At 41.1% G+C, this 24,632-nt stretch overlaps 1 protein-coding gene across 1 annotated transcript in view; it reads right to left on the bottom strand.

Moving 5' to 3' along the window:
* Positions 1–2,375: 2,375 nt before the first annotated feature.
* Positions 2,376–24,632, bottom strand: part of IFT43 (intraflagellar transport 43) — an 89,428-nt gene continuing 67,171 nt past the window's right edge. The window contains exons 5-7 of the mRNA XM_068374304.1: positions 24,461–24,533; positions 19,599–19,734; positions 2,376–5,529 (exon numbers count right to left, since the gene is read on the bottom strand). Coding sequence (XP_068230405.1) covers positions 5,401–5,529; positions 19,599–19,734; positions 24,461–24,533 — 338 coding nt within the window. The 3' untranslated portion in view covers positions 2,376–5,400. The remainder of the gene's footprint in view (positions 5,530–19,598; positions 19,735–24,460; positions 24,534–24,632) is intronic.

The following is a 24,632-nucleotide window of genomic DNA, read 5'->3' as shown; positions in this document are numbered from 1 at the left end:
TGGCCGATAGTCGGTGCTGGTGGGCACACCCGCAACCTTCATGGCGATCGCTCGCGAGTTTTTGGAATCTGTCGAGCCGTCGGAGACGTCAGCTATTATATATTCACCGGGTAAGTATATTCAAAAATTTATTTTATAATCAAAATATCATTTTTCGATCGACAAGAAATTTAGATCGAAGCACCTTGGTATAATCTATCTGTGAAAAGATAATAGTAATTCATACAACCACCGATTAATGAACGAGGAGCAATGTCATGAGTGCTTGTATGAACTATATAATACTGTAACCAAGTGAGAATATGACAGTACGTGCCCTATGATCACAAAAAGTAATTGCAGTGATAGAGGACTCGCCATGGTCCAATGATGAAATTTGGAGGGCTAAGAAAGAAAAGAAAAGGAGGGAAAGGTTGTGGTGGAGGCACAAGACTGATCAAGGGAGAGATGAATACAAGTTGGCTGGCAATTATGAGATAAGACATTACTGCAAGAAAGCGTGACTTTTATAAAGAAAAATACTCCGCAAGCAGAACACAATATGAACAAACTTTATGCAGTACTGGATAACCTGACTGGAAGTAATAAGAAACACAGGCTGCCTAAGGGCTATTCTGATAGTGAATTGGCGCATGAATTTTTAATATTTTTTTGACACAAAAATTAACAAAATTAATTCAACTTTTAATGACAATGCCTAAATGTCGGTAGTAGAAAACTAACAAATGGTGGATGAAAAATTGCTTAGGTTTCAAGTTGTGAGTGAGTCAGTGGTTAGTGATGTTGTTAAGAAAGTAAAGCTTATGCACTAGGCTAGCGACCCTATACCTATTAGTTTGCTTACTAGTAGTGAGAACTTGAGAGATTAGTATCTATTATTACAAATATGGCAGATTCAAATATTTTTAAATGGTGTGTTTCCAGAGTCTAAGAAGAGAGCTATTGTCAAGCCCATATTAAAGGGGAATCTGGTTCCCCAGTACTTTGGTTCCTTTCATCCGGTATCGAATTTGACATATCAATCAAAGGTACTTGAAAGTGTTCTTCTATCACAACTTAACGATCACTTATATGCTGTTGGAGCGATTCCCGATAGTCGGTCTGCTTATCGTAGTCTGTATTCCACTGTGACAGCATTATGTTCTGTGGTCAGGGACATGCGTCAACTTCTGGATACAGTACTTGGAAATGCAGATTATTGATCCTACAAGACTTGAGTACGGCGTTTGATACGGTAGTACATAGCATTCTGCTTCAGGACTGCGAGCATTTTAATGTTGAGGGGATGGTTATCTCATATCTGAAGAGCTACCTTGAGGGCAGAACTTATTGTAAACAAATAAGTGACAAATTTTCTGACTTGAGACTGATGAGGGGAGTGCCTCAGGGTAGTCTACCGAGGCCGATTCTTATCTTGATTTACCCGGCTGACTTGTCTGCAGTACTTGACAAATATGGAGTCAATGCTACATAAATATATATGAGAGAGAGAGTGAGAGAGTGTGTGTGTGTGTAACTCTTTAAACCTACGAATCATTATCCTCATCTCCTCCTCATGCCTATTGATGCAAAGGGCCTAAAAACATGAATATTTGATGAATACTGTACAGTAAAATGAATGATTTAGGATTACACAAATTTTAACCAACAAAGGATGGTAAATCTGGCAAGACCTCCTCATGAATAAACTTTTACAGAATACATAATACAGTGCTTCCAGTTTACCCAATTACCAATATTCAAAATCTAAAAAATTTATCGTCAACATTGAAAGCATTAAATTGTTTACCAGTGAGATGGTTGAAGTGGATCAAGTGAGGTGCTTACAACCTGTCTACTACTTGATGGAGCAGATACCAATCCGAGACGGAGAGAACTTTTTTCTTTTATTTTGCCCAAACTGTTCACTTTTTCGAAGGAATAGCAATGATATTTTGGTAAGAGTTATCAAAACAAAATTATTAAATTCATAAATACCACTCTCTACTGATAATTCTGACACATTCAACCATCTATATACTGTATAGCATGTAATGAAGATAGCAGCTAAGAAGGAAAACTTACCATAAAAGATACTGTACATGTTTCTCATGAGATACACATAAAGGTTTAAAGGCCGCTCAAGAATGGCAAGGACAAGGAACAGTGACATTACCCTATCGAACAGGACAATGCCCTAGAGACTGACCATATATACATATGATCAGTGCCCAAGCCCCTCTCCACCCAAGCTAGGACCAAGGAAGGTCATGCAATGTCTACTGATGACTCAGCAGATAGACCTATAAGCTCTCCCAAACCCCCCACCCCAATCCTTAGCTCACAAGGATAGTGAGGTTGCAGTGACCAAAGGGAAATTCAGACTCGTGTAGAAGCAAAGTTTAAAATTCATTAGTGTATCACATTTATATAATCCTATGCAGTGCAATTGGTATAAATACAGTTGTAAAATAAAGGTATGCAGAGTTTCATATGAAAATTCTGAGAGAAACTTGCCTAAACATAAAGCACTAAACTATATTAGATTCAGACCAACAATATTACATACTGGTAGTAAATCACAACAAAATATGCTTGGTTCCTTCTTTGGCATCGTTTAGTCTGTTAAATATTTTCTTAGTATAACAATACACTTTGAAACACCCTCGGAACAAACCAATAAGCTAATGTAAATATCAACTTCTTCCAAATAGATAAGAATTTCCATAAGGTATATCTGGATCCAACAGTTTCTTAAGAGGAATCTGGACGATCTTCTGCCAAAACTAATAATTTTAATGGAAATATTTCTCCATTTCAATATAAACAGCATATGTACCACAGTACAGTGGAACCTCTACATACGAACGTATCTACATCCGAATTTTCCAACATCCGAAGTAAAATTCGAGCAAATTTTTGACTCTACACCCGAATTTTATTTCGACACACTAAGTAAGCAATTTTCGTCGTACCGGTTGTATCCGAATTTTTCGACGCGAAGTACAATTCGAACACGTTCCTACTCTACACCCAAATTTTTTTTCGACACCCGAAGTAAACAATACCCGTACGCGTAGTTGGTACTCATAGCACCGGATGTGTTTTTTATTTCCGCCGATAGAAGGCAGCACTTCGACCTTGGAGGGACCCTTAATTAGCGTGGCTTGGGTCAGTCCTCTGTTCTCGTCGGCTTCGGGTGGTTGTGCCCTGTTCATTCTGCTATTACTGTACTGTTTTAATCGTGATTTTTTACGTGCATCCTTTTACGGTAATTTACGTAAAGTATGGGTCCTAAAAGGCTTAGTTTTGCAAGTGGTAGTGGTAGTGGTGAGAAAAGGAAGAAGGAAATGCTTTCTTTAGACATAAAGCAAGAAATTATTGAAAAACATGAGCGTGGCGTCCGCGTGAGTGAACTTGCTAAAGAATATGGCCGTAATATGTCGACGATCTTCACAATCCTGAAACAGAAGAAAGCCATTAAAGCAGTGAAACCTTTTAAGGGGATCACCATCATTTCAAAACGCCGTAGCCCTATCATAGAAGAGATGGAACGACTTCTGCTAATCTGGATCAAGGACAGAGAGATTGTTGGCGACACCATCACCGAAACCATCATCTGCGAGAAGGCGCACGCCATCTTCACGGACTTGAAGGAGGAGAGCTCTGGGGGTGATGCTGGGGAGAGTTCAACCGAACCTTCCTCAGACGATTTCAAGGCATCTCGTGGCTGGTTTGAGAAATTTAAGAAACGGTCCGGGATTCATTCAGTTGTTCGCCACGGAGAGGCTGCTAGTGTGGACACAAAGGCTGCAGCTGACTTTGTCAAGAACTTTGAAAGGATCGTGCTGGAAGAAGGCTACGTAGAGCAGCAGGTGTTTAATTGTGATGAAACCGGGCTGTTTTGGAAGAAGATGCCCAGTCGAACCTACATCACCGCCGAAGAGAAGAAATTGCCTGGGCATAAGCCAATGAAGGATCGGTTGACTCTTGCCCTATGTGCCAACGCTAGCGGGGACTTTAAAGTCAAGCCCTTACTGGTTTACCATTCGGAGAACCCTAGGGCCTTTAAGGGACACAACGTGGATAAGGACCAGCTTCATGTTTTCTGGCGATCCAACTCGAAGGCCTGGGTCACTAGGCAGTTCTTTGTCCAATGGGTTAACCAAGTTTTTGGCCCTTCTGTGAAGAAGTATCTTCATGAGCAGAAATTGCCTTTAAAGTGCCTGCTATGCCTTGACAATGCACCCGCTCAACCCCCTGGACTTGAAGATGATATCTTCGATGAATTTAAGTTCATAAAGGTGCTGTATCTTCCACCGAATACCACCTCTATCCTCCAGCCCATGGACCAGCAAGTCATCTCGAATTTCAAGAAGCTCTACACCAAGCACCTATTCAAGCAGTGCTTTAATGTTACGCAAAGCACAAACTTAACTTTGCGTGAATTTTGGAAAAGCCACTTCAACATCGTGCACTTCATCGACAAATACCACCCAAAAAAATTGCAGGTTTGTCGTGTAGTTGCGCAGTTCGATGATTTCTGCCTAACTCATTTTCGAAACATTCTGAAAACCCGTACCAAGCAACTTTCTATCGATAGCTTCTTTAAAAAAACTACGAAGCAAACTCGTGATGAAGAGGATGGAAGTGGTTCAAAGAAAACGGCAAAGAGTGAAGCGAAAGAAATTCAATCAATTTTAAGTGGAGAGAGTGAAAGTGATTAAAATTAATCATCAAAAAGAAAAAAAGAAAATGTAAAAAAAAATATAAAAATAAAAAAAATAAATAAGCTAAGTTAGGTTAAAATTCACTTAATGTAAGTTAGAATAAGTTACGGTAGTGGACGTTTATCGTAGTTAACCTCTCTACCTCCTCGCCGCCCGTCCGTCTCCTCTCTGCATAGCAAGACCAACAACACCTGCGCTGGAGTTTCTAAGGTAAAGTGACGCTAAAAACCCGTTTCTTATTTATCATTTTTTGATAATTATTCTTTTTTACATGTCTATTATCTAATTTAGTGTGCATTATTGTCATGTGTAATTATGTGTAGTAATTTATTAAGGAGTTATCATAGGTTTTTGGGCTCAACCATGGATTAATCCTATTTCAATGTATTCTTATGGGAAAATTCGTTTCGACATCCGAACATTTTCTACATCCGAAGTCGGTTGTGCAACGGATTAAATTCGTATGTAGAGGTACCACTGTATATGACTTATGATGTAGTTGATAAACACATCACAGTACATTCAGTTTTAAACATGAGACCTCCTAAGCTCACACTAAGTAAAGTGCCAACTAACCTATCTCTGAATCTGACTTTCTAATCCCTCTTAACATACAATAGGCTAGAAAGAATTTCCTATAACTAAATATCACACAAAATTACAAATTAATTTAATATACTTATGTCACTTTTCATGATAATTCCGGAGACTTATTATTAGTATCATTATTTTCCTTTATTTCTTCACTAGGGTGCCATTCATTCCGTAATTCCGAAGAAATTTCAGTGAAGACTGTGTCCCATTTCCATTCAATGTCAGGCTATGAAATAGAAAAACAACAGAACTCAAAATTGCCTAAATTAAAAGTAAATATGAGAACTCATCAGAATAAACATAACAGATCATCAGGTGAACCCCCTATGCCTTTAATCTTGAAACTAAAAGTAGTTCAAGCTTTACTTTGAAAGAAAAATAATCCCAACACTGTAATTCTACCTAATTGTCAATAGAATTTAAATACCTTGAAACTTTGTTAAAACTGAAGCCTTTTTTTTTTTTTTTACAAAGACAAGACTAAACTGGCAAAATTTCCTTTGTCTAAAATGAAAAATGAAAAAAAAAATTGTAGCTTTCCCAGCTATACAAACTTGAGTCCTTTGACATAGAGATATGTCTTCAGCCGAGCTAGAATGGTTGTTAAGATTATTAATGAGTAGTTAATGACGGGTGGTAAGTGTGGGCAAGAGGCGCTGCCGCTCTTGTCATAGACTTTACTATTGAACTTCAGCTCAGCACTGAGAAGAAGGTGTCTGTGGTGGGAAGTTTGACTTTTAAAGAACTCGGGTTTGTATTCCTAGGAAAAATAAAAATTATTTTTAAAGTAAGTCATTTGTTCCTATGTGTATACAAACCTTTTGTCCTTAAAATAGGGAGGCCTGTTTATTGGAAGGAGGAAGTACCCCTAGAACCAAACTAGCTGGTTCTTTTTCCTCCCTAGCATATGCCAGTCTCTCTGGTCTCATGCAGGAGAGAGGGAGAAGACTCCAGCAAGCTCCTAACAACACTTCATAGAGTCTACTATTGAAGCTCCAGTAGAAACATCTTGCTGGCCCTAGTCCCATACCTAGTCTCCAATTGGAGCTAATTCAGTTTCATTACCTACACAGTTATTATTATTAGTATCATTACTAGGTAAGCTACAACACTAGTTGGAAAAGCAGGATGCTATAATCCCAGCGGGTCCAACAGGAAAAATAGCCCAGTGAGGAAAGGGAACAAGGAAAAATAAAATACTTTAAGAACAGTAAAAACATTTAAATAAATATCTTCAAAAACTTAAAAAAAAAAAAACAAGAACAAGAGGAGGGAAAATAAGATAAAATAATGTGTTGAGTGTATTCTCAAGCAAGAGAACTCTACCCCAAGACAGTGGAAGACCATGGTAAGGAGGCAATGGCACTCTCCAAGACTAGAGAACGTTGGTTTAATATTGAAGTATCCCTCTCCTAGAACAGCTGCTTACCCTACCTAAAGAGTCTCTACCCTTACCAAGGGGATAGTGGCCATTGAACAATTACAGTGCAGTAGCTCCTTGGGTGAAGAAGAATTGTTTGGCAATCTCAGTGTTGTCAGGTGTATGAGGACAATGGAGAATATGTAAGGAAAAGGCCAGACTATTCAGTGTGTGTGTGTAGGCAAAAAGAAAAATGAACTGTAATCAGAGAGAAGGATCCAATGTAGTACTGTCAGGCCAGTCAAAGGAACCCATAATGTTCCAATAACGTAACAAAACTGTCATCAGGGATACTGTTATCGATGAGTGATTGGTCCTACCAGAACCTTCACCCTCACTGCATGAGTTAAAGGTGGATGGTATCTTAGCTTCCCTTGGTAGCAAAGCTCTTGCTCCTAACCTGATTTTCAGTACAAAAGGTCACAAGTGTGTTACAGCAGGACTTCTATTACTAGCAGAGCTGCTGATATGAATGCAGTTATCTAAGGAATCTGGAATACAGTGAGTGTATCTGATGGAGCATTCATATCATTAGAGGACATTCTGATGGTCGCCTAAATCAGTAAAAGGTATTGTAGTTTGTCGAGGCTGTTCCTGACACCAAAATACTATTTGAAAGCCTCAATAGGAAAAAGAAAGGTGTACTTGGAGCACTACTCCTTGCAATTGGTAGCCTGAAACTCATCCTACACAAAGCAAGGGAAGTGTCAGACATATAAAAGCTACTCTTTACACAGTATGCAATAGTACTTAATAGAGAAATGGTTATTGTACTATGCATATACAATCCTTAATTGGTATGCATAGACTATTACACCAGTTCTTCAAATGCCAATGAAACCCCGTTAAATACCTTTTAATAATCAATCATACTAATAGTAACCATGGAGTGCTTGCATACTGATGGATCTGTTAGTGAGGTTGATTCCTACTTCTATAACTATGGATACAACAATCTTGATTGGAAATATATACTTTGAATTGCCTATCATGATTAAAGTATCAAGCGAGACATACTGATTACTCTAAGTGTTGCATTTTTGGACTCAAGCCATGTCGTCCTGATGGAAGGAAGGTTCCTTCAGCAGCTTCCTTAGGGTATGTATGACTACAGTAGATATTCCCAGAGAATTAAACTAAAGGTTTCACAGAATTCTAACTTCTGGCGCGAGTACCCTAAAGGTTTCCCTCTAAGATATCGTATATCAACAGGGGACGCATGCATTAACACACCACATGGCTATCTGCACCCCACATAGCGTTTACGCTTCGAGGGGGAAAGGTGGCGAGATAACTGAGGAGCCGCTCCAAAGTTATCCTCCTTCGTTACTGTTACGGTACTCGCAACATAAACAAACGGCGGCCATAGCTGTCCGCCATACTGTGTGACGTCACGTCCGTCCTCATTCCTCCATCTGTAGCTTTCTACAACAGTTGGTTTTTCCCAGTGATCTCGCTTTATCCCTTGCATCCTTTGTCATGTCGCAATCTTCGGCTTCGCCTTCTTCTGGAAAGTTGAGTACCAGGTTCTTGTATTGTTTAAATAAGCTCTGGCTGTAAAGTAACGATTTTTTACCCTTAAAACTTGTGTTTTGTGGCAGAGCTGTGCCTTGACCGGAGGCGCCATTTTACGACGCCGCTGTTCGCCTCGCTTTATTTAGTTAGCCAGAACAGCCCTCCCAGTCCTATAACTAATTAATATCATTAGTTATTTAGTCTTCATTGCTAGGAATTAGTTATATTATGCCGATGGTATTCTTCGGCGTTCTTAATTAGACGACCCCATGCTAGCCTACTAGCCTACCCTAGTGTTCATGTTTACTTTTGCATGATATAATAAGTGTTCCTAAAGTTAATGTAAATGAAGATATAGGCATTTTAAACATACAAGATTCAGTGTTGCACATGTACTTTCGCCTTCTAGGGACCATACAAGGGACCGTGCCTGGTCCATCCATGTCACACTCCCCTAACCCAACGTTGGGGCCCTTGTATGCTTCCTTATCTCCCCTGTTACCTTCGGGTAACCTCCCTCTGGGTAGCCTTGCTATATCTTAGCCCCCTTACCCGGAATAGTTTTCGGGTAGGTTAGGCTAGATCGTTCTTCCCTCTTCCCTGCCATAGTATATGGAGGGACCTCGGACAGAACCCCAGAGTACCTATCGTTCATCCCAGTCCACCTTAGGGGAATGCCTTTCCCTTCAGGTATCGACTGAGACTGAAGGTGGAAGGGCTCTGCCTTTCCCCCTAGACTGCACTTGGTTGGGACACGTCCCTTCCTCCCTGTAGCCTAGCCATGTGTCTTTCCCAGCCCTCCCTAATCTAGGAGAAGATTCTCCTGGTTTAGGTTAGGCCTTGGGGGATTCTGTTTTATTATAGTTTAGGACAGTACACCAGTGCTGTACCTGATCTGAGCCCCTAGGTTGGAGAGCGTTTCTCTCCTGCCTGGGCAGTCTAGCACCTAACAGATTCCCCCCACCCCTTGGGAGTTTTAGGGTTGTGTCCCCTTCTGCTCCCTCAAAGACCCCTAATTCCCTCCCCACTCTATCCCTTTGTGTTGGCTTGCCTTCACACCCCTGTCCGCTGTCCTACAACTCTTCTCCTGGGGAGAGTTGTAGGTTAGGCTGTGCTCTTCTGCTTGGTTGGCCACTCTGCTACACTTCCCCCTCATAGTCGAACTATGGGGTGGTGCCGGCGGAAGATCCCCCTCTTTGATTGTCCTCTGATCTTCCCTTGGATTACCACAGGCATCCAGCCGTCTGCCGGCTCCCTGCTGCCGGATGATAGGCGTATCCCCTCCTATCATGAGAGCACTCCTTCCGGAGGGAAGCCGGTCGGGTATCAGGCATTACCCTTCCTTACTTCCCTCCGTACCTTTCTCTCTCCTATCATGGTGCCGGTCCACTGCCGCCTCCGCTTGCCGGCGCTAGCCGCCGACACCTCAAGTGACCTTCCTACTTCATAGGATGTTACTATCTGAGGATTAACTAGGGCGGCAGCCTGCCGGCTGCCGGGGGCCGCCGCCCCTTGCCGACGCTACCGCCGACATCTCAGGTAACCCTCCCCTCCATCTTATGCAGCCAGCTAGGTTCACCAGCGCCAACATCTCGGGTAACCCTCCCCTCCATCTTATGCAGCCAGCTAAGTTCATCAGTGCTGACAGCCTGCCGGCTGCCGGAGGCCGGCGATCGCCTTCCTATGTGTCTCCTATCTCTGCTGCTCAGTGTGTGGCCTTAGATGGATTCACCCCACCGGACCGGCCTCCGGCTTTCCACCGGTCTGCCGGCGTCGCCCCTACGGCTTTCATGGACAAGCACCCCTCCCCCCGGCTGCCGGCGATGCAGCCGGATAGCCTGACCGCTCTTTCTTTGGTATTTCATACTTTAAAAACAGTAGCTAGGGTGTACGGTTGTACAGTACAATATTTCCAGCATACTCTGTGCTTCTCAGTGCAGTCTCTTGCCGGGACCTACCCAAATAAAAGGGTTTTATCCTTTTCCCCCTCTCTCTCCCTTGGTTCTGAGTGATTTCAGATCCTCTCTATTCTGTAGACAATTCTTTAATAAGGAAGCCTAAGCTCATCCATAAGGATACTCTTCCCTCCTTTAGAACCTTCAGGTCCTAAGGGATTGACTGCAGAAAAGGTCACGGTAACCGGCTGGACGGGACTCACAAGTATGTGTCTTCCTACTTCCTTTCTAGCTCACCTATCCTGAGCTCACATAAAACCAATTCTACAGATATAAGTGAATCTTAATCTTAAGAGTAATGTAAGCCATAACTATGTCTTCCATGTACTTATGGTCTCTTTCTTTTACAGGAGGAGGACGTGAAGTGTGAGAGCTCCTTCTGCGGAGTTCGCCGCCCGAACTTCTACGGGTATAAGGCGTGCCGGACCCACGCCCCCTGTGCAGCAAAAAAGGGAAATCTCAAGTACTGGGATCCACAGCCCTGTTCAACCTGCAAAGGCCTTCTTGATGAGGCGTTCGATAAGCCGCGAAGGCCAGGGACAACACTTGAGAGAAACTGCGCAAGTCGGTGCGCGGTTTCCAAAAGAACGCCACCGGGCCTTATCTCCCCAATGAAAAGATGAGGGCCCTGCTTTTCCCAAAAGCACTATCGGATTCTGTGATTCCCCAGGATCAGATTCCCTGCATTCAACTAATGGTTGAACCTGACATTTCGGCTACACTCCGAAAGTGTCATCTGGACGAGGTGGAGAAGATGTCGGAAGTGTCCGACAACACCGAGAGGACCCGCATGGGTGAGGATCTGGAGGAAGAAGAGGATCAGGTGGAGTTCCCTGATTCGGAGGGCGAGGTCGCCCAAACACCTCCGGTAACCCCTGTTGTGGTCGAGGAGCCAGTCCCCTCTACCTCCGCCGCCTCGCAACCCCTGCTGCCCGCCACCGAAGATGCCATCCGGGTATTGGTGGCACTGATGGACGAAAAGCTCCATAAGAACCAAGAGGAGCTCAAGGTTCATCTTATGGGTTGGAAGCAACCGAAGAAGATCTCGGTTAAGGATCTTCCCCCCTGCTCGGAGTCTAACCCCTGGAGGTACGCCGAGCATATGCCAATTACAACTGGCAAGATTTTCATTAACGATAAGCTTGGGTCCATCCTCTTGGAAGAAGTGGAATTCTTCCCCAGCTTTGAGGCTTACACGGACTGTTAAATCCGGCTCAGGTTCGAACCGGCCTCCAAGGAGGAGACCGAACCCAAAGAAGTGACCGTGTTCGATCACTCGAAAGCCCAAGCCATGCTGGCAGAATGTCTTAAGAGCGGAGGTTTTACCAACTCTAAGATGCTGGCGTTGAGCAAGAAACACCCGTCCTTTCTTGCTCCCTCTACTGCGACCTTTCCCTTCGTGGAAAAGGCCTTTCATGCGGTCATGAAGGCGGTGGAGGAAGGAAAGCCCTGCCCTACCCTGGAGGAGTGTAGGCTTCTCTCCCTCGCCCTTCCCCCCGACGATAGATTCTGGAAAGATATCCAGTTTACCTTCACGGTCGGGAAACTGGAACCTGACGCGGCTGGTCGTCAGTTTAACGAAGATCTAACAAAGCTGAATGACCACCTTCCTCGTCGGGAGCAGGAGACCAAGGAAAGGCTAGCTGCTTTCCTGTCCCATCAAATTCAGCTAGAAGTCATGGCTGGGGACGTTAGGGTCCCAGACTTGTATATGGTTCTCGCGAAGACCCACCTAGTAACCGTGATGAAGGACTTATATAGCTTCATCAAGGCCCGGAGAGCCTGCAGAGAATTCGTGTTTGCCAACGCGGCAGTAAAACACGAACCCCGGAAACTAATCTCCTCCAACATCTGGGGCAAACATCTCTTCCCGACAGCTCTGGTGAAAGAGATCGTGGACAAAGCCGCTTCTGAGAACCGGAACCTTCTCAATAAGTGGGGCATGTCCCGCAAAAGGAAGTCCTCTCAGGACGAAGGCCCTCAGCCTAAGAGGAAATCTTCAAAACCAAGGCCCCAGCAGCGTCAACCGAAACGACAGTTTCCGGCTCCCGCTACTCCCCAAGTGGTTGCACAGCCACAACAGACCTTTTAGTTGGTCCCCCAGCCTGTGGTGTCGCAATCACCGGTCTTCACCCCTGCCTATGAACGACAATCCACTACCTTTCATCCCAGAGGTAGAGGCTCTGGCAGAGACTCCTCTCACCGTCCCTCCAGGGGCAGAGGAGGAAAGGGAGCTAGCGGCCGAGGTGGCAAACCTTCGGGAAACCAGAAGCAATGAAGTGCTATCGGCGGGAGGAAGACTCCGCTATTTTCAGGATCGCTGGACCTTCGATCCTTCGATCCTTGGACGCAACTGCTTCCAACCTTCAACCAATTCTTCCAGCCATCAACCCCCGTCTTGGAAGAATGTCCTAGAACTCTTGAACAAGAAGGTGATCAAGAGGGTCAAGTCCACCAGGTTCCAAGGAAGACTGTTTTGTGTTCCCAAGAAGGACTCAGACAAGCTCAGAGTCATTCTCGACTTGTCCCCCCTCAACAAGTTCATTGCGAACAACAAATTCAAGATGCTGACTCTTCAACAAATAAGAGCCCTACTGCCTCACAAGGCCTACACGGTCTCAATAGACCTGGCGGACGCCTACTGGCACATCCCAATGAACCACCACGCTTCCTCCTACCTAGGATTCCGGCTCCAAAGAAGAAGCTACGCCTTCAGAGCCATGCCCTTCGGGCTCAACGTGGCTCCGAGAATCTTCACCAAGCTAGCAGACACAATCGTCCACCAGCTACGGCTTCAGGGCGTCCAAGTGATGGCCTACCTCGACGACTGGCTGGTCTGGTCGACATCGCCAGAAGAATGTTTGAGAGCTTGCAGCAAAGTGACCCAGTTCCTGGAACATCTGGGTTTCAAGATAAACATCAAGAAGTCTCGCCTCGCTCCAGCTCAGAAGTTCCAATGGTTAGGAATCCATTGGAATCTTCAGTCACACCGCCTTTCCATCCCGCTGAAGAAAAGGAAAGAAATAGCCGGGTCTGTCAAAAGACTTCTCAAATCAAAACGGATTTCAAGACGACAGCAGGAGCAAGTACTCAGCTCCCTACAGTTCGCCTCAGTGACAAACCCAGTGCTACGAACACAGCTAAAGGATGCCTCAGGAGTCTGGAGACGAAACGCATCCATCGCTCGAAGAGATCTCAAGAGACCCCTATCGAACAGGCTTCGCTCACTTCTAAGACCGTGGTCAGAAGCAAGGAACTTGAAAAGATCCATCCCTCTTCAACCTCCGCCTCCATCAATCAACATCCACACGTATGCCTCTCTGGAGGGTTGGGGGGGTCACTCCCATCAACGACAGGTTCAAGGAACATGGTCTGCCCTATTCAAGACGTTTCACATCAACATCTTGGAGGCCATGGCGGTTCTTCTCACCCTGAAGAAATTATCCCCGAGTCCCTCAATACACATCCGTCTGACTCTGGACAGCTCGGTAGTAGTCAGATGTCTCAACCGTCAGGGCTCGAGATCGCCCCACATAAACCAGGTGCTATTACCCATCTTCCGCCTGGCGGACAGGAAGAAGTGGCACTTGTCTGCAGTTCACCTACAAGGATTCCGCAATATGACGGCGGACGCTCTATCAAGGACAAGCCCCATAGAGTCGGAATGGTCTCTAGACGCAAGATCATTCTCCTTCATCTCTCGTCAAGTCCCAGAACTACAGATCGATCTCTTCGCGACGAGCGACAACAAGCAACTTCCTCGATATGTGGCCCCTTACGAGGACCCCAAAGCGGAAGCAGTGGGCGCCATGTCCCTGGACTGGAACAGATGGTCCAAGATTTACCTGTTCCCTCCACCCAACCTTCTGCTGAAAGTCCTCTCCAAACTGAGAACCTTCAAAGGGACAACAGCCCTAGTGGCTCTCAAGTGGCCTCGGAGCAACTGGTTTCCCCTAGTCCTGGAGCTACAGCCCAAGCTGATCCCCCTGCTGGGCCCAGTTCTCTCCCAACAGGTGCAGAAGTCGATTGTCTTCGCTTAATCAAAGAAAGTCAAAGACCTTCATCTCATGATTTTCTCTCCCTAGCCGTGAAGAAAAGTTTTGGGATCTCGAAGAAAAGTTTAGATTTCCTAGAGGAATACAAAACAGTCTACCAGAAGGCAATATGAATCATCCTGGAAGAAGTGGGTATCCTTTGTCAAGGCAAAAAACCCTACGGAAATCTCCATAGATTTTTGCATGTCCTTCTTTATTCACCTTCATAGACAAGGCTTAGCAGCCAATACAATTTCCACTTGCAAATCGGCCTTGACTAGACCACTACTGTACGCCTTCCAAATAGATTTGTCCAACGAAATCTTCAATAAACTCCCGAAGGCGTGTGCTAGACTCCGTCCAGCACCTCCACCGAGACCCATCACCTGGTCCCTGGATAAGGTGCTCCATTTTGCCTCTAGCCTGGACAACGAATCTTGCCCTCTGAAAGACTTGACTCAAAAAGTAATCTTCCTTTTTGCTCTCGCCTCTGGAGCAAAGCCCGAGTCAGTGAAATACAGTAGTGGCATTATCAAGAGAAGAGGGCCAGATACAGTTCGCCGACACAGGGGAACTTACCCTCTTCCCGACCCCACGTTTCTCGCTAAAAACGAACTTCCCACCAAAAGATGGGGCCCTTGGAGAATCTGCCCCCTGAAGGAAGATGTCTCTCTATGCCCAGTGGAGAGTCTTAAGGTCTATCTTCAAAGAACTTCAGACTTTGGCGGAGGACAACTCTTTAAAGGAGAAACTTCGGGTAGTGACCTGTCACTAAAACAACTAAGAGCGGAAATCACCTACTTTATTCGCAGAGCGGATCCTGACAGTACACCCGAAGGTCATGATCCTAGGAAAGTCGCCTCTTCCCTGAACCTTTTCCAAGGAATGGATTTTGAAAGCCTCCAATCCTTCACAGGCTGGAGGTCATCTAGAGTGTTCTTCAGACACTATGCGAAGCAGGTGCACGAAGTCAAGAGATTCGTGGTAGCAGCAGGTAGTGTAATGAAACCTGCTGTTTAGTGCTGCGTAGAACAGTGAGTTTTTTCGGGACTTTAACTCAAACGGGTGCCTGTGTTGACCCTAGTGCAATACATAGTGATTTCAAGGGACACTTAGTGTCACTAATAGACTGTTCTTCATCAAGGTGAAGTGACATAGATTCTTACACGTGTGCCACATGTTCTTGGACATGAAGTGTATAGTGATTTTAAAGACTGGCGTTCCCCAGGGAACTTGTGTTTAAAGGCAAAATATTTTCCCTTTCAGATTCCACATCACCGTCTTTACTGGAAATCTATGTCTGTTATCCGATATTATTATTGTAAATAATTTTCTATAATTCCATGCAAATTTTCAAATAAAATAATTATTTTATTTACCATACGCATCTTATTTCGCTCCTATCTTTCATATGAAAATAAATTGCTGTTATAGTTTTATTTGCCCCTATTTCTATGGTTATTTATATTTAATATACCTGCTGTCTAATATACACTCACCTAGTTGTATAATATTGTTCCTACACAAATATTTAACCTTCCGATCTGTCTTCGAGACCGGCACAATCTCTTCATCCAGGTGAGTCTATCTTCGTCAGGTTACTTCGAGATGTTCCTCTTGTCCAAAACAGGACTTCCCTGCCAGGGGGGCTGGAAGCCAGGTCATTGTAATGCCACTGGTAGTGACATTTAACAGAGATGTCACGGTCTCTACGGTCACCAGACCACAGGAATATTGTTCGAAGTAGAAGGCACTTGAAATGGGGGAAAAATCCACGATTCATTAATTATCTGGTACACTTCCATCAGGACGACATGGCTTGAGCCCAAAAAACGGATTTTGAGCGAAGCGAAAAATCTATTTTTGGGTGAGATGGCCATGTCGTCCTGATGGACCCGCCCGACTGTTCCTGTTCAGCCTGCCAGGGCCCTCCATGCTATACTGTATTGCGGAGGCTGGTAGAAAGCTGGACTTCGGAATGAGGACGGACGTGACGTCACACAGTATGGCGGACAGCTATGGCCGCCGTTTGTTTATGTTGCGAGTACCGTAACGGTAACGAAGGAGGATAACTTTGGAGCGGCTCCTCAGTTATCTTGCCACCTTTCCCCCTCGAAGCATAAACGCTATGTGGGATGCAGATAGCCATGTGGCGTGTTAATGCATGCGTCCCCTGTTGATATACGATATCCTAGAGGGAAACCTTTAGGGTACTCGCGCCAGAAGTTAGAATTCTGTGAAACCTTTAGTTTAATTCTCTGGGAATATCTACTGTAGTCATATATACCCTAAGGAAGCTACTGAAGGAACCTTCCTTCCATCAGGACAACATGGCCATCTCACCCAAATCCGTTTTGTTGGTACTACTATTATTGTTATTACTAGTCAAGCTACAACCATGGTTGGAAAAAGCAAATGCTACAAGTGCAAGGGCTTAATGAGTGAAAGCAGCCCAGTGGGAAAAGGAAATAGCAAATAAAGTATACTGTAAATAATAAATGAATAAAATATATAACATACCTTAAGATTAATAATATTAAAATTTATTAGTCTTCTATAAACTATAAAATGAGACTTGTATCAACCTGTTCAACAGAATATAATTTCCAAAAACATTGAACTTCTGAAGTTCCACCAATTCAACCACCAGATTAGGAAGATCATTCACCTATCCGACCACAGATGGAATAAAACTTCTAGAATACTGTATTCCTTATGATGGAGATAGCAAGACTGTTAGTATTAACTGCATACCTAGTAATACATACAAGATGGTACAGCTCCTTATGATGGAGATAGCAAGACTGTTAGTATTAACTGCATACCTTGTAATACATACAAGATGGTACAGTGCAATGGATGATCTGAATTATGAAAAATCTCATGCAACATGTATATTAAACTAAGTGAATAAAAATGCCAGAGATGAGATCCAGATAAAAAATAAAAAAGTTATCAGACTGCAAGTTTCTATCCAACAAATTAAGATGAGGGTTAGCAGCTGAAGAACAGACATGAAAACAACAGTTGAAACGAGGCAGAATGAAAGAATTAAACTACTTTAGTTCCTAAAAAATCTTAAAAAGACTTTCTCAATTAGCCAATTGTTTTAGGTAATTGAAAAAGGAACAGGCCAAATATGCTTGTCAAAAGTAAATTTGCAATCAAGAATTACACCTCCAATTTTAAAGGAGTTGTATACTGTATAACTAAAGATACATCTTCAATGTAAAGATCTGGATATTGATGAGCCACTATCCTTAACCTTCTTACAATCATAATTTGAGTTTAGTTAGGAATAAACTTCATGCTCGATAATTTGCACCATGCAATAATTTTAGCTAAATCTCTTTCAAGGGATTCAGCTACCAAAGATCTACATTCAAGAATTGAAATCGATACAAGGAGAGTAGCATGATCTGCATATGCAATGAGTATTTTCTAAGCCAAACCACATATGGATATATAGTATGAAAAGAAATGGGGCCTGAACACTACCCTGAGGAATACCAGATATTACATTCCTAGACAGTAGTCTCTATGGTGCCCATTAAAACACACCATCTGAAATCTATTACTTAAAAATTCATTAATAATGTTTAGGAAAAAACCCACCTACTCAAATCTGTTTAAGTTTGAAAACAATGGACACCTGGTTAACACTGTTAAAGGCAAACTAAAATCAAGGCCTATAAAATGTACTTCCTCGTCACAATCAAGGAATTGGAAATTGTAAGAGGGGCATAACATGCTCTAAGGCATTTGAAAAAGCCAAACTGCAAATTAAGAAACAGGTGACTGTCTTCATAATACCTATTTAGACATTTTGACAGAATTTTAGAAAATATGGGAGTTATGGAAATTGGGTTGTCATCACCAGGGCTAGAGCTACCTCAAACATATTTACTCACTGTAGTAAAACTACCAATTTTCCAACAAGTACTAAAAGAAGTACTACTCGCTATCTTGCAAAAAATAACAGACACCTTAGGAGCTAAGAAATCAGCTATCTTATAAAAAACAAAGTACAGTGAACCCTCGTTTATCGCGGTAGATAGGTTCCAGACGCGGCCGCGATAGGTGAAAATCCGCGAAGTAGTGACACCATATTTACCTATTTATTCAACATGTATATTCAGACTTTTAAAACCTTCCCTTGTACGTAGTACTGTTAACAAACTACCCTTTAATGTACAGAACACTTAATGCATGTACTACAGTACCCCAAACTAAAACAGGCACAAATATTAAAGGCGATTTTATATCATGCGTTTCCTAAACACGCTAAAAAATGGCAACCAATGTTTTGCTTACATTTATCTCTGATCATAATGAAGAAACAAACTGGAGGTAGAGCTTTGCTTATTACCCAGACATATTTCCCATACTTTTCCCTTAGAACTACATCACATCTTCCTACTTTAGATATATATATATATATATATATATATATATATATATATATATATATATGTATATATATATATGTGTGTGTGTGTATATATATATATATATATATATTTATATGTATACACATATACATACCTACATATATACATACATACATATATACATAAATACATGCATACATATATATATATATATATATATATATATATATATATATATATATATATATATATATATATATACTGTATATATATGGGTTATGGAAAAAATCTGCGAAGTGGTGAATCCGCGATGGTCGAACCGCGAAATAGCGAGGGTTCACTGTAAAACTATCATTTTGGTTTACAATATATCAAGTTGAATATGATTTTATAATATTATACTATGTTTTTTAGTTTTTCGTTTATCCTTGTGTATTCCAAATGATTTGACTTAACACAAAGTCAGGTTAGGGTTTGAGTTATTAACCTTACCCTTCCTTTGCATTTTGAAGAAATTAAAATCTGATAGTCTTGCCTAAAATTCTTGCTTTTGTTCTTCCTGATTGTGGTAAGCAAAACAAGACAGTATGCATTACCTTCTTTCTTGAGATGATCTAACTTTATTTACGAATTTACCCTAGACAAAAAAATCCTCAGAAATTTCATTAAAATCTTTCATAAACAAGAATAAAAATGAACCATATGGTTTAAAATATATAAATGATTGTGAGATTAAGAAACAAAATTTAAATGATTAAATGCTTTAAATATCAATCTGTCTGTAAGTTTATAAAATTGGCATCTTTTTACCAATAAGGCAGACACAAACAGTGAGGCTCTACTTGCTGGGTACCAAAAATAATTCTCTAGAATCAGGATTGAAATAAACTAGTAAATCACCATGAATTTTGTAGACACTATAAGCAATGGGTTTGGTGCAAAACATATTACATTTAAGACCAAATCTTTATAACACTAACCTCTCTAATATCAGCTTCATTTGCAAGGCAATTAGTAAGTATCCTGAGATCAATGTCATCTAACGTAGAAAATGCTGCATGACGTAAAAGATCTGAATCCAACTCCTTGAAAGTGGCTACACGGTTAACTGCTATGCTGTAAAAAAAAAAAAAAAAACAGAAAATGGATACCCATGATCCACCAAAAAATATAACATAAAATTATCCCTTATAGGAGCTGCATTACCTGTACTAGACATTTTCATCTTCAACAACATAAAATAACAAATTTTAAAGTAATTTGTATTCTTCCTAGCTATGTGTTCAGCATTGGTGTAACAGAAATTGAGCCATTAATAAGGTATTTGGTTAATGACAGGGGGTGCAAGGGGAAAGCCATAACCACCGGCCAATCACAGAATAGCCCCTTTGGTCCTTGGGCCTAGACTGAGAGGGGTAGTTGAGGTGGGAAATTTAATTTAAAGGACTCAGGTTTGTATAGCTATGAAAAATGCAAGTGCATTGCTACTATAGATCACATCCTCTAGATGGGAGGAAACTCGGGTGGGTGTCCATCCTCCTCCATTTCATCTCTGGACAGCAGATTCTCGGAAGAGAGAAGTACTTATGATAAGTTCGTCATCCAACCCGAAGGTCTAGGGAGTGCTGGGTGTTACCAGTAAAACTTCAGGAATTATAGAAGTGATCGCCAGGAGGCGATTGTGTAGCACTAGCCTTCTCGTTGACACAGGAAATCACAGAAGGCACTCTCTTTGTTGATCCAGAAGAAAGTACAAGAGCAGTTTTTTAACACTGTTGCTACAATTGTTTACGGAAAACACCCATACTATAGAAGTCAATCTAAAGTACTGTACTCCCAGATATTCCACGCTCTGTCTGAGAGTACTAAATACATCTTAATCCACAGATCGAGGAGGTAGAACGGGGCAATACAATTGAAAGTGCTCATAAGAGATGCATGAATGCTTTGGGAGAGGTAGCCAGTCTGAAGCAAGGAGCTTTAAATTGGTAGCTACTTTTCCAAAAGATGAAGCAGAGAAAACCTTTCATAAGACAGAGAGAAGGGATCCGAGGGAGTGGTCATCATTTTTATGACATACTATATGCTGCTAGCTATAGCCGTCACCGTCCTAAATAGTATCTAGGGAACAGAGCAGGGAGATTGATAACTGGGTTCCAATTTTCTGTCGACTATTGCATCTAAAATTACACTGTAAGAGTTGATAAACCTTCTTGGTAGCCCTCCTGTTCCCTCTGTTCCTGCCAGCTGGGGGTGAGTTCTGGTTGGGTTTTGGTATAGCACTGGCCCCTCCCACAAAACTTACTCTCAAGAGACTACACCAGATTGGTCATCCTATGCTTCGGTGATTCCTTCCTGCTCCTTTTTGGTGGTGGGAATGATGTGAAGGGACAGGTGAACTATTTATCCCTGGTGACGAAACCTATAGGCACTAGTGTAAATTCCAATTGTTACAGATCATGTGGTTCACTATTGTAAAGTTCCCTATCACTTTACAGTTAGCCCTCCTTATTCAAGGGAGATACATAACAGAGACACCCATGAAGAGTGAAAATCCGGAAATACTTGGTGTCCTAGGGTTGGTCAACTCAAATCTGAAACACAGACACTTACCTATGTAAGATTGACTAACAAACTAGGTAACCGACTAATACACTACTGTACATTGTTTTCAAGTGGTTTCTATCATGGTTATGTAGTTCATATTACTTTTCGGAGGTAATTGTACATCATTAACACAGCTTCAGCACAAGGTAAGACGACTCATAACAAAAGTCAGTGCCACACCACTATATGTTTAAGTACACAAACATCACTCTCTGATACTGAAGCGTATATTATTGTAATATCTGTACATCACTATCAATACTGAACAACTTTATGAAAACTGATAGGCTATAACATACTAATGCTGTTAGTACCCTATAGTCATTACAAAAATGCTTTGAATAAGAAAAGAAATTATATAAACGATGCGCTCTGTTATTCGTATGTGCACATTTTCAACCGGCAACTTGAGATCAGCTGATCACATTCAAAATTTAAAAAAAAAGTCTCACTAGTTGTTGAGCATTGAAATCTACCTGAAATTGCAAAGAAAAGTACAAAAATGCTTTAATAAAGCACAATTAACTTTTAAATATTGGAATTTTTTAGAATGTAATTACAGTGGTCAGCTGACGAAGTTGAATGCAGTGCTTAAGCCTTATCTTATAGTATTCATCCTTCCACAAGTGAAATAAAATTAGTGAAAAGAAAAAATGACTGTACAACACCACTAATAGTTTAAAGTCCTGCCCAGTTAAATATCAGCGTTTGCTGCAATCCTTAGTCGTTCTATGCAGTTAAGCATCATGTCACATGATGCAATCCTTAAGGCACTGCGCTTTAAGGATTACTTTTATTGAACGTGAAGTGTACGCTACTTATACATTAAGAATCTTTACATAACACATGCACGTAAAGTTAATTAACACCCTCTATTTACATTAAATTTCAATCTATTATCCCATCAATTCATTTTCCTATCTTCCATAATTTTTATCTAATTTTCAGCTTATTTCCCTTTAATAATATTTGATTTGTTCCTGCATAATAAATTACAAGCATTTAAATAACTAGAATGAAAAAAAGATTTTGTAGTCCACATTTGGAAAAATATCGTATATTTTACCTTCCATTCTGCCTTCTTTTCTGTTTGCCTTTATTCTATTCACACATTTTTATTGTTCATTATACCTTTTCTTATTGGGTAATATCCTTATTCCTTATTTCCTTTTTTTTTTCAGTATTTCCCACAATATTCCATGTGTGTTACTGTAATTCTAATATTTGATTCAGATTTTGTATAGACGAATTTACAGCATAAAACCAAGGTGGAATAATATTCTTTCTTGTATCTGTGAGCTCTTTTGAGAAATGCCTGGCATATTCTAATCTTAGCTTCACTTCCCTCCAAGCTTCCATCAATGTTTGTTCCTCTCTCTTCTTTCTCAATGGAAAAATTTGTACTTTTTTAAAATGAAATCTCATTAAAAAGCATAAGCTAAGAAGGTGAAATGTGCTTCGCTAAACACTTTTCACTCCTTTTCCATTAGTGAAGAGAACGCTGGTATGAACCAGTGGTCAGAATAAAAAAAGGTTGACAGCTTTGATAGATTTACGAGCTAACTCAAATGGCTAACGGTAAAGGGAAATTTCATTTCCTGATTGACCATGGTAATACATTCTAAAAATTCAAAATTTGAGATTAGTATAATTGAACACATTCTATGCTATTATGTGATGGTACTAATTCTATAAAAAGATTTCTTTTAGAAAATGTGCAAATTTTTCATTAACAAATACGAAAGTTATAATTATCCTAAATTATTCAAAAATTCTAATTTCCTTTTTCTTCATTGAAATAACAATTCTTCTACAAGAAAACTATTCAAGCAGACAATAATCAAATAATGACAATCCAATTTCAAAATCTATACCTTTCTTCATGAGAGAAAGAGAGAGATTTTCTTATACAGTAAATAGATGCTCACCAGAACGTCAGCCGGGCAAGCCCAACCCCCCACTGTGGTGCCCTACCACAGCAGTAGCCTCCCCAGTAAACAGCTTAAACTCACGGTCCTGGGCGGGGATCGATCTCTTGCCATGCGAAATGCTAGGCAAACACGTTACCACTGTACTAGCCAGGAGGCTACTTAAACATACTGTATATATGAACCTCTTTCAATAATTTCTATAATCAAAATTTCAATGCAAAGAGTTTATCACTAAATAGTTTACATGTGTTAGCTATAAGGGTTGTCATGTACATTTGTTTGTTTATCATTACTGTCTTGCGCAGAGAGGGAAACAGAGTGAAGAGCGGGTGCAAACCGCGAATACGCTAAACTTTATTTGAATACTATACAGTTCTATGAATTGCAAAGATGGAGGCCCGACTATGCATGATCATGAGGTTCCTGATCACAGATTTCCGATTGCAGCAAACGATCGTAAGGTTCCCAATCCGAGTAACCAATAGCAAGATCCCCAAACAAGGTAACCAATCATAACTTTCCTGATCGCTGCAAACACAATTGGAATGTTCCCTTAACGACAAAACATGAAGGGGGAGAGCACAAGGAGACTTTTACCTTGTCAAAAAAGTTTAACAGCCGTTCCAGCTTTGCAGAAGTCATACTCCTATTAAAGATTGATAGTTTGTATTATATGTTGGAACAAACACATCTTTAACAATAATGTAATGAACAGTATCTCGTTCTTCTGTGTTGTCCCTATTCAGCTAAAATTCAGCAGCTAACTTCTAAAAGATGCAATACGAGAGGGAATCCTCATTAAGTGTGTTAATTATGTCTTCATGAATTTCCTTTGATCTTATAAAATTCTTAAGAAGATACAATTGTAAGATTTTCCTTTCATTTTGTTTACTCTCAAAAAAGGGTTCATCTACATTAAAGTAAAAGCAAGCAACTCAGTTCTTGCATAGTGATAAGTCACTTCAGGAAGGTTTGGTTACAACTTTTCTTTTGAAGTAATGATAAGAACCTTTAGAATTACCCTTCTACCAAAAAATGCAGAAGCTTTGGCAGCCCTTATTTTGAATCATCTTTCATTTTGGGAAAGATGGTTTATTCAGTTCTTAAAATAACTGCTGTATTTTGTGCACACAAATGGAAAAACCAAGACAAAAAATATCTGAATATTTCAAGCAAGACTACATTCCCTTTTCACCTCTCGAACAGTAATTACACAGTAAATAATATAAACTTCACTACAGACCATAATCCCTATTATAAATCTGCACATCACAAATAAGAAACTAAAAAATATCGGATTTTACCTTGGGGCTTGGGCAACTTGTTGTGTAAAATCCTCTTCGACAACTTCTTCTAAATCAGGGATTATTGGCATGTCTGAAAATTGAAAGTTTTACATTAAATACATTACAACTTTTCAAGATTCAAGTACAAATGTGCATATTATCTAAAAGAAGTTTTCAGATTCTTCTTCAT

Source organism: Palaemon carinicauda, chromosome 5 (genome assembly GCF_036898095.1).
Source record: "Palaemon carinicauda isolate YSFRI2023 chromosome 5, ASM3689809v2, whole genome shotgun sequence".
Classification (NCBI taxonomy): Eukaryota; Metazoa; Arthropoda; class Malacostraca; order Decapoda; family Palaemonidae; genus Palaemon; species Palaemon carinicauda.
Note: the sequence above shows the minus strand (reverse complement) of the source record. Positions and strands in the feature narration are given on the sequence as shown.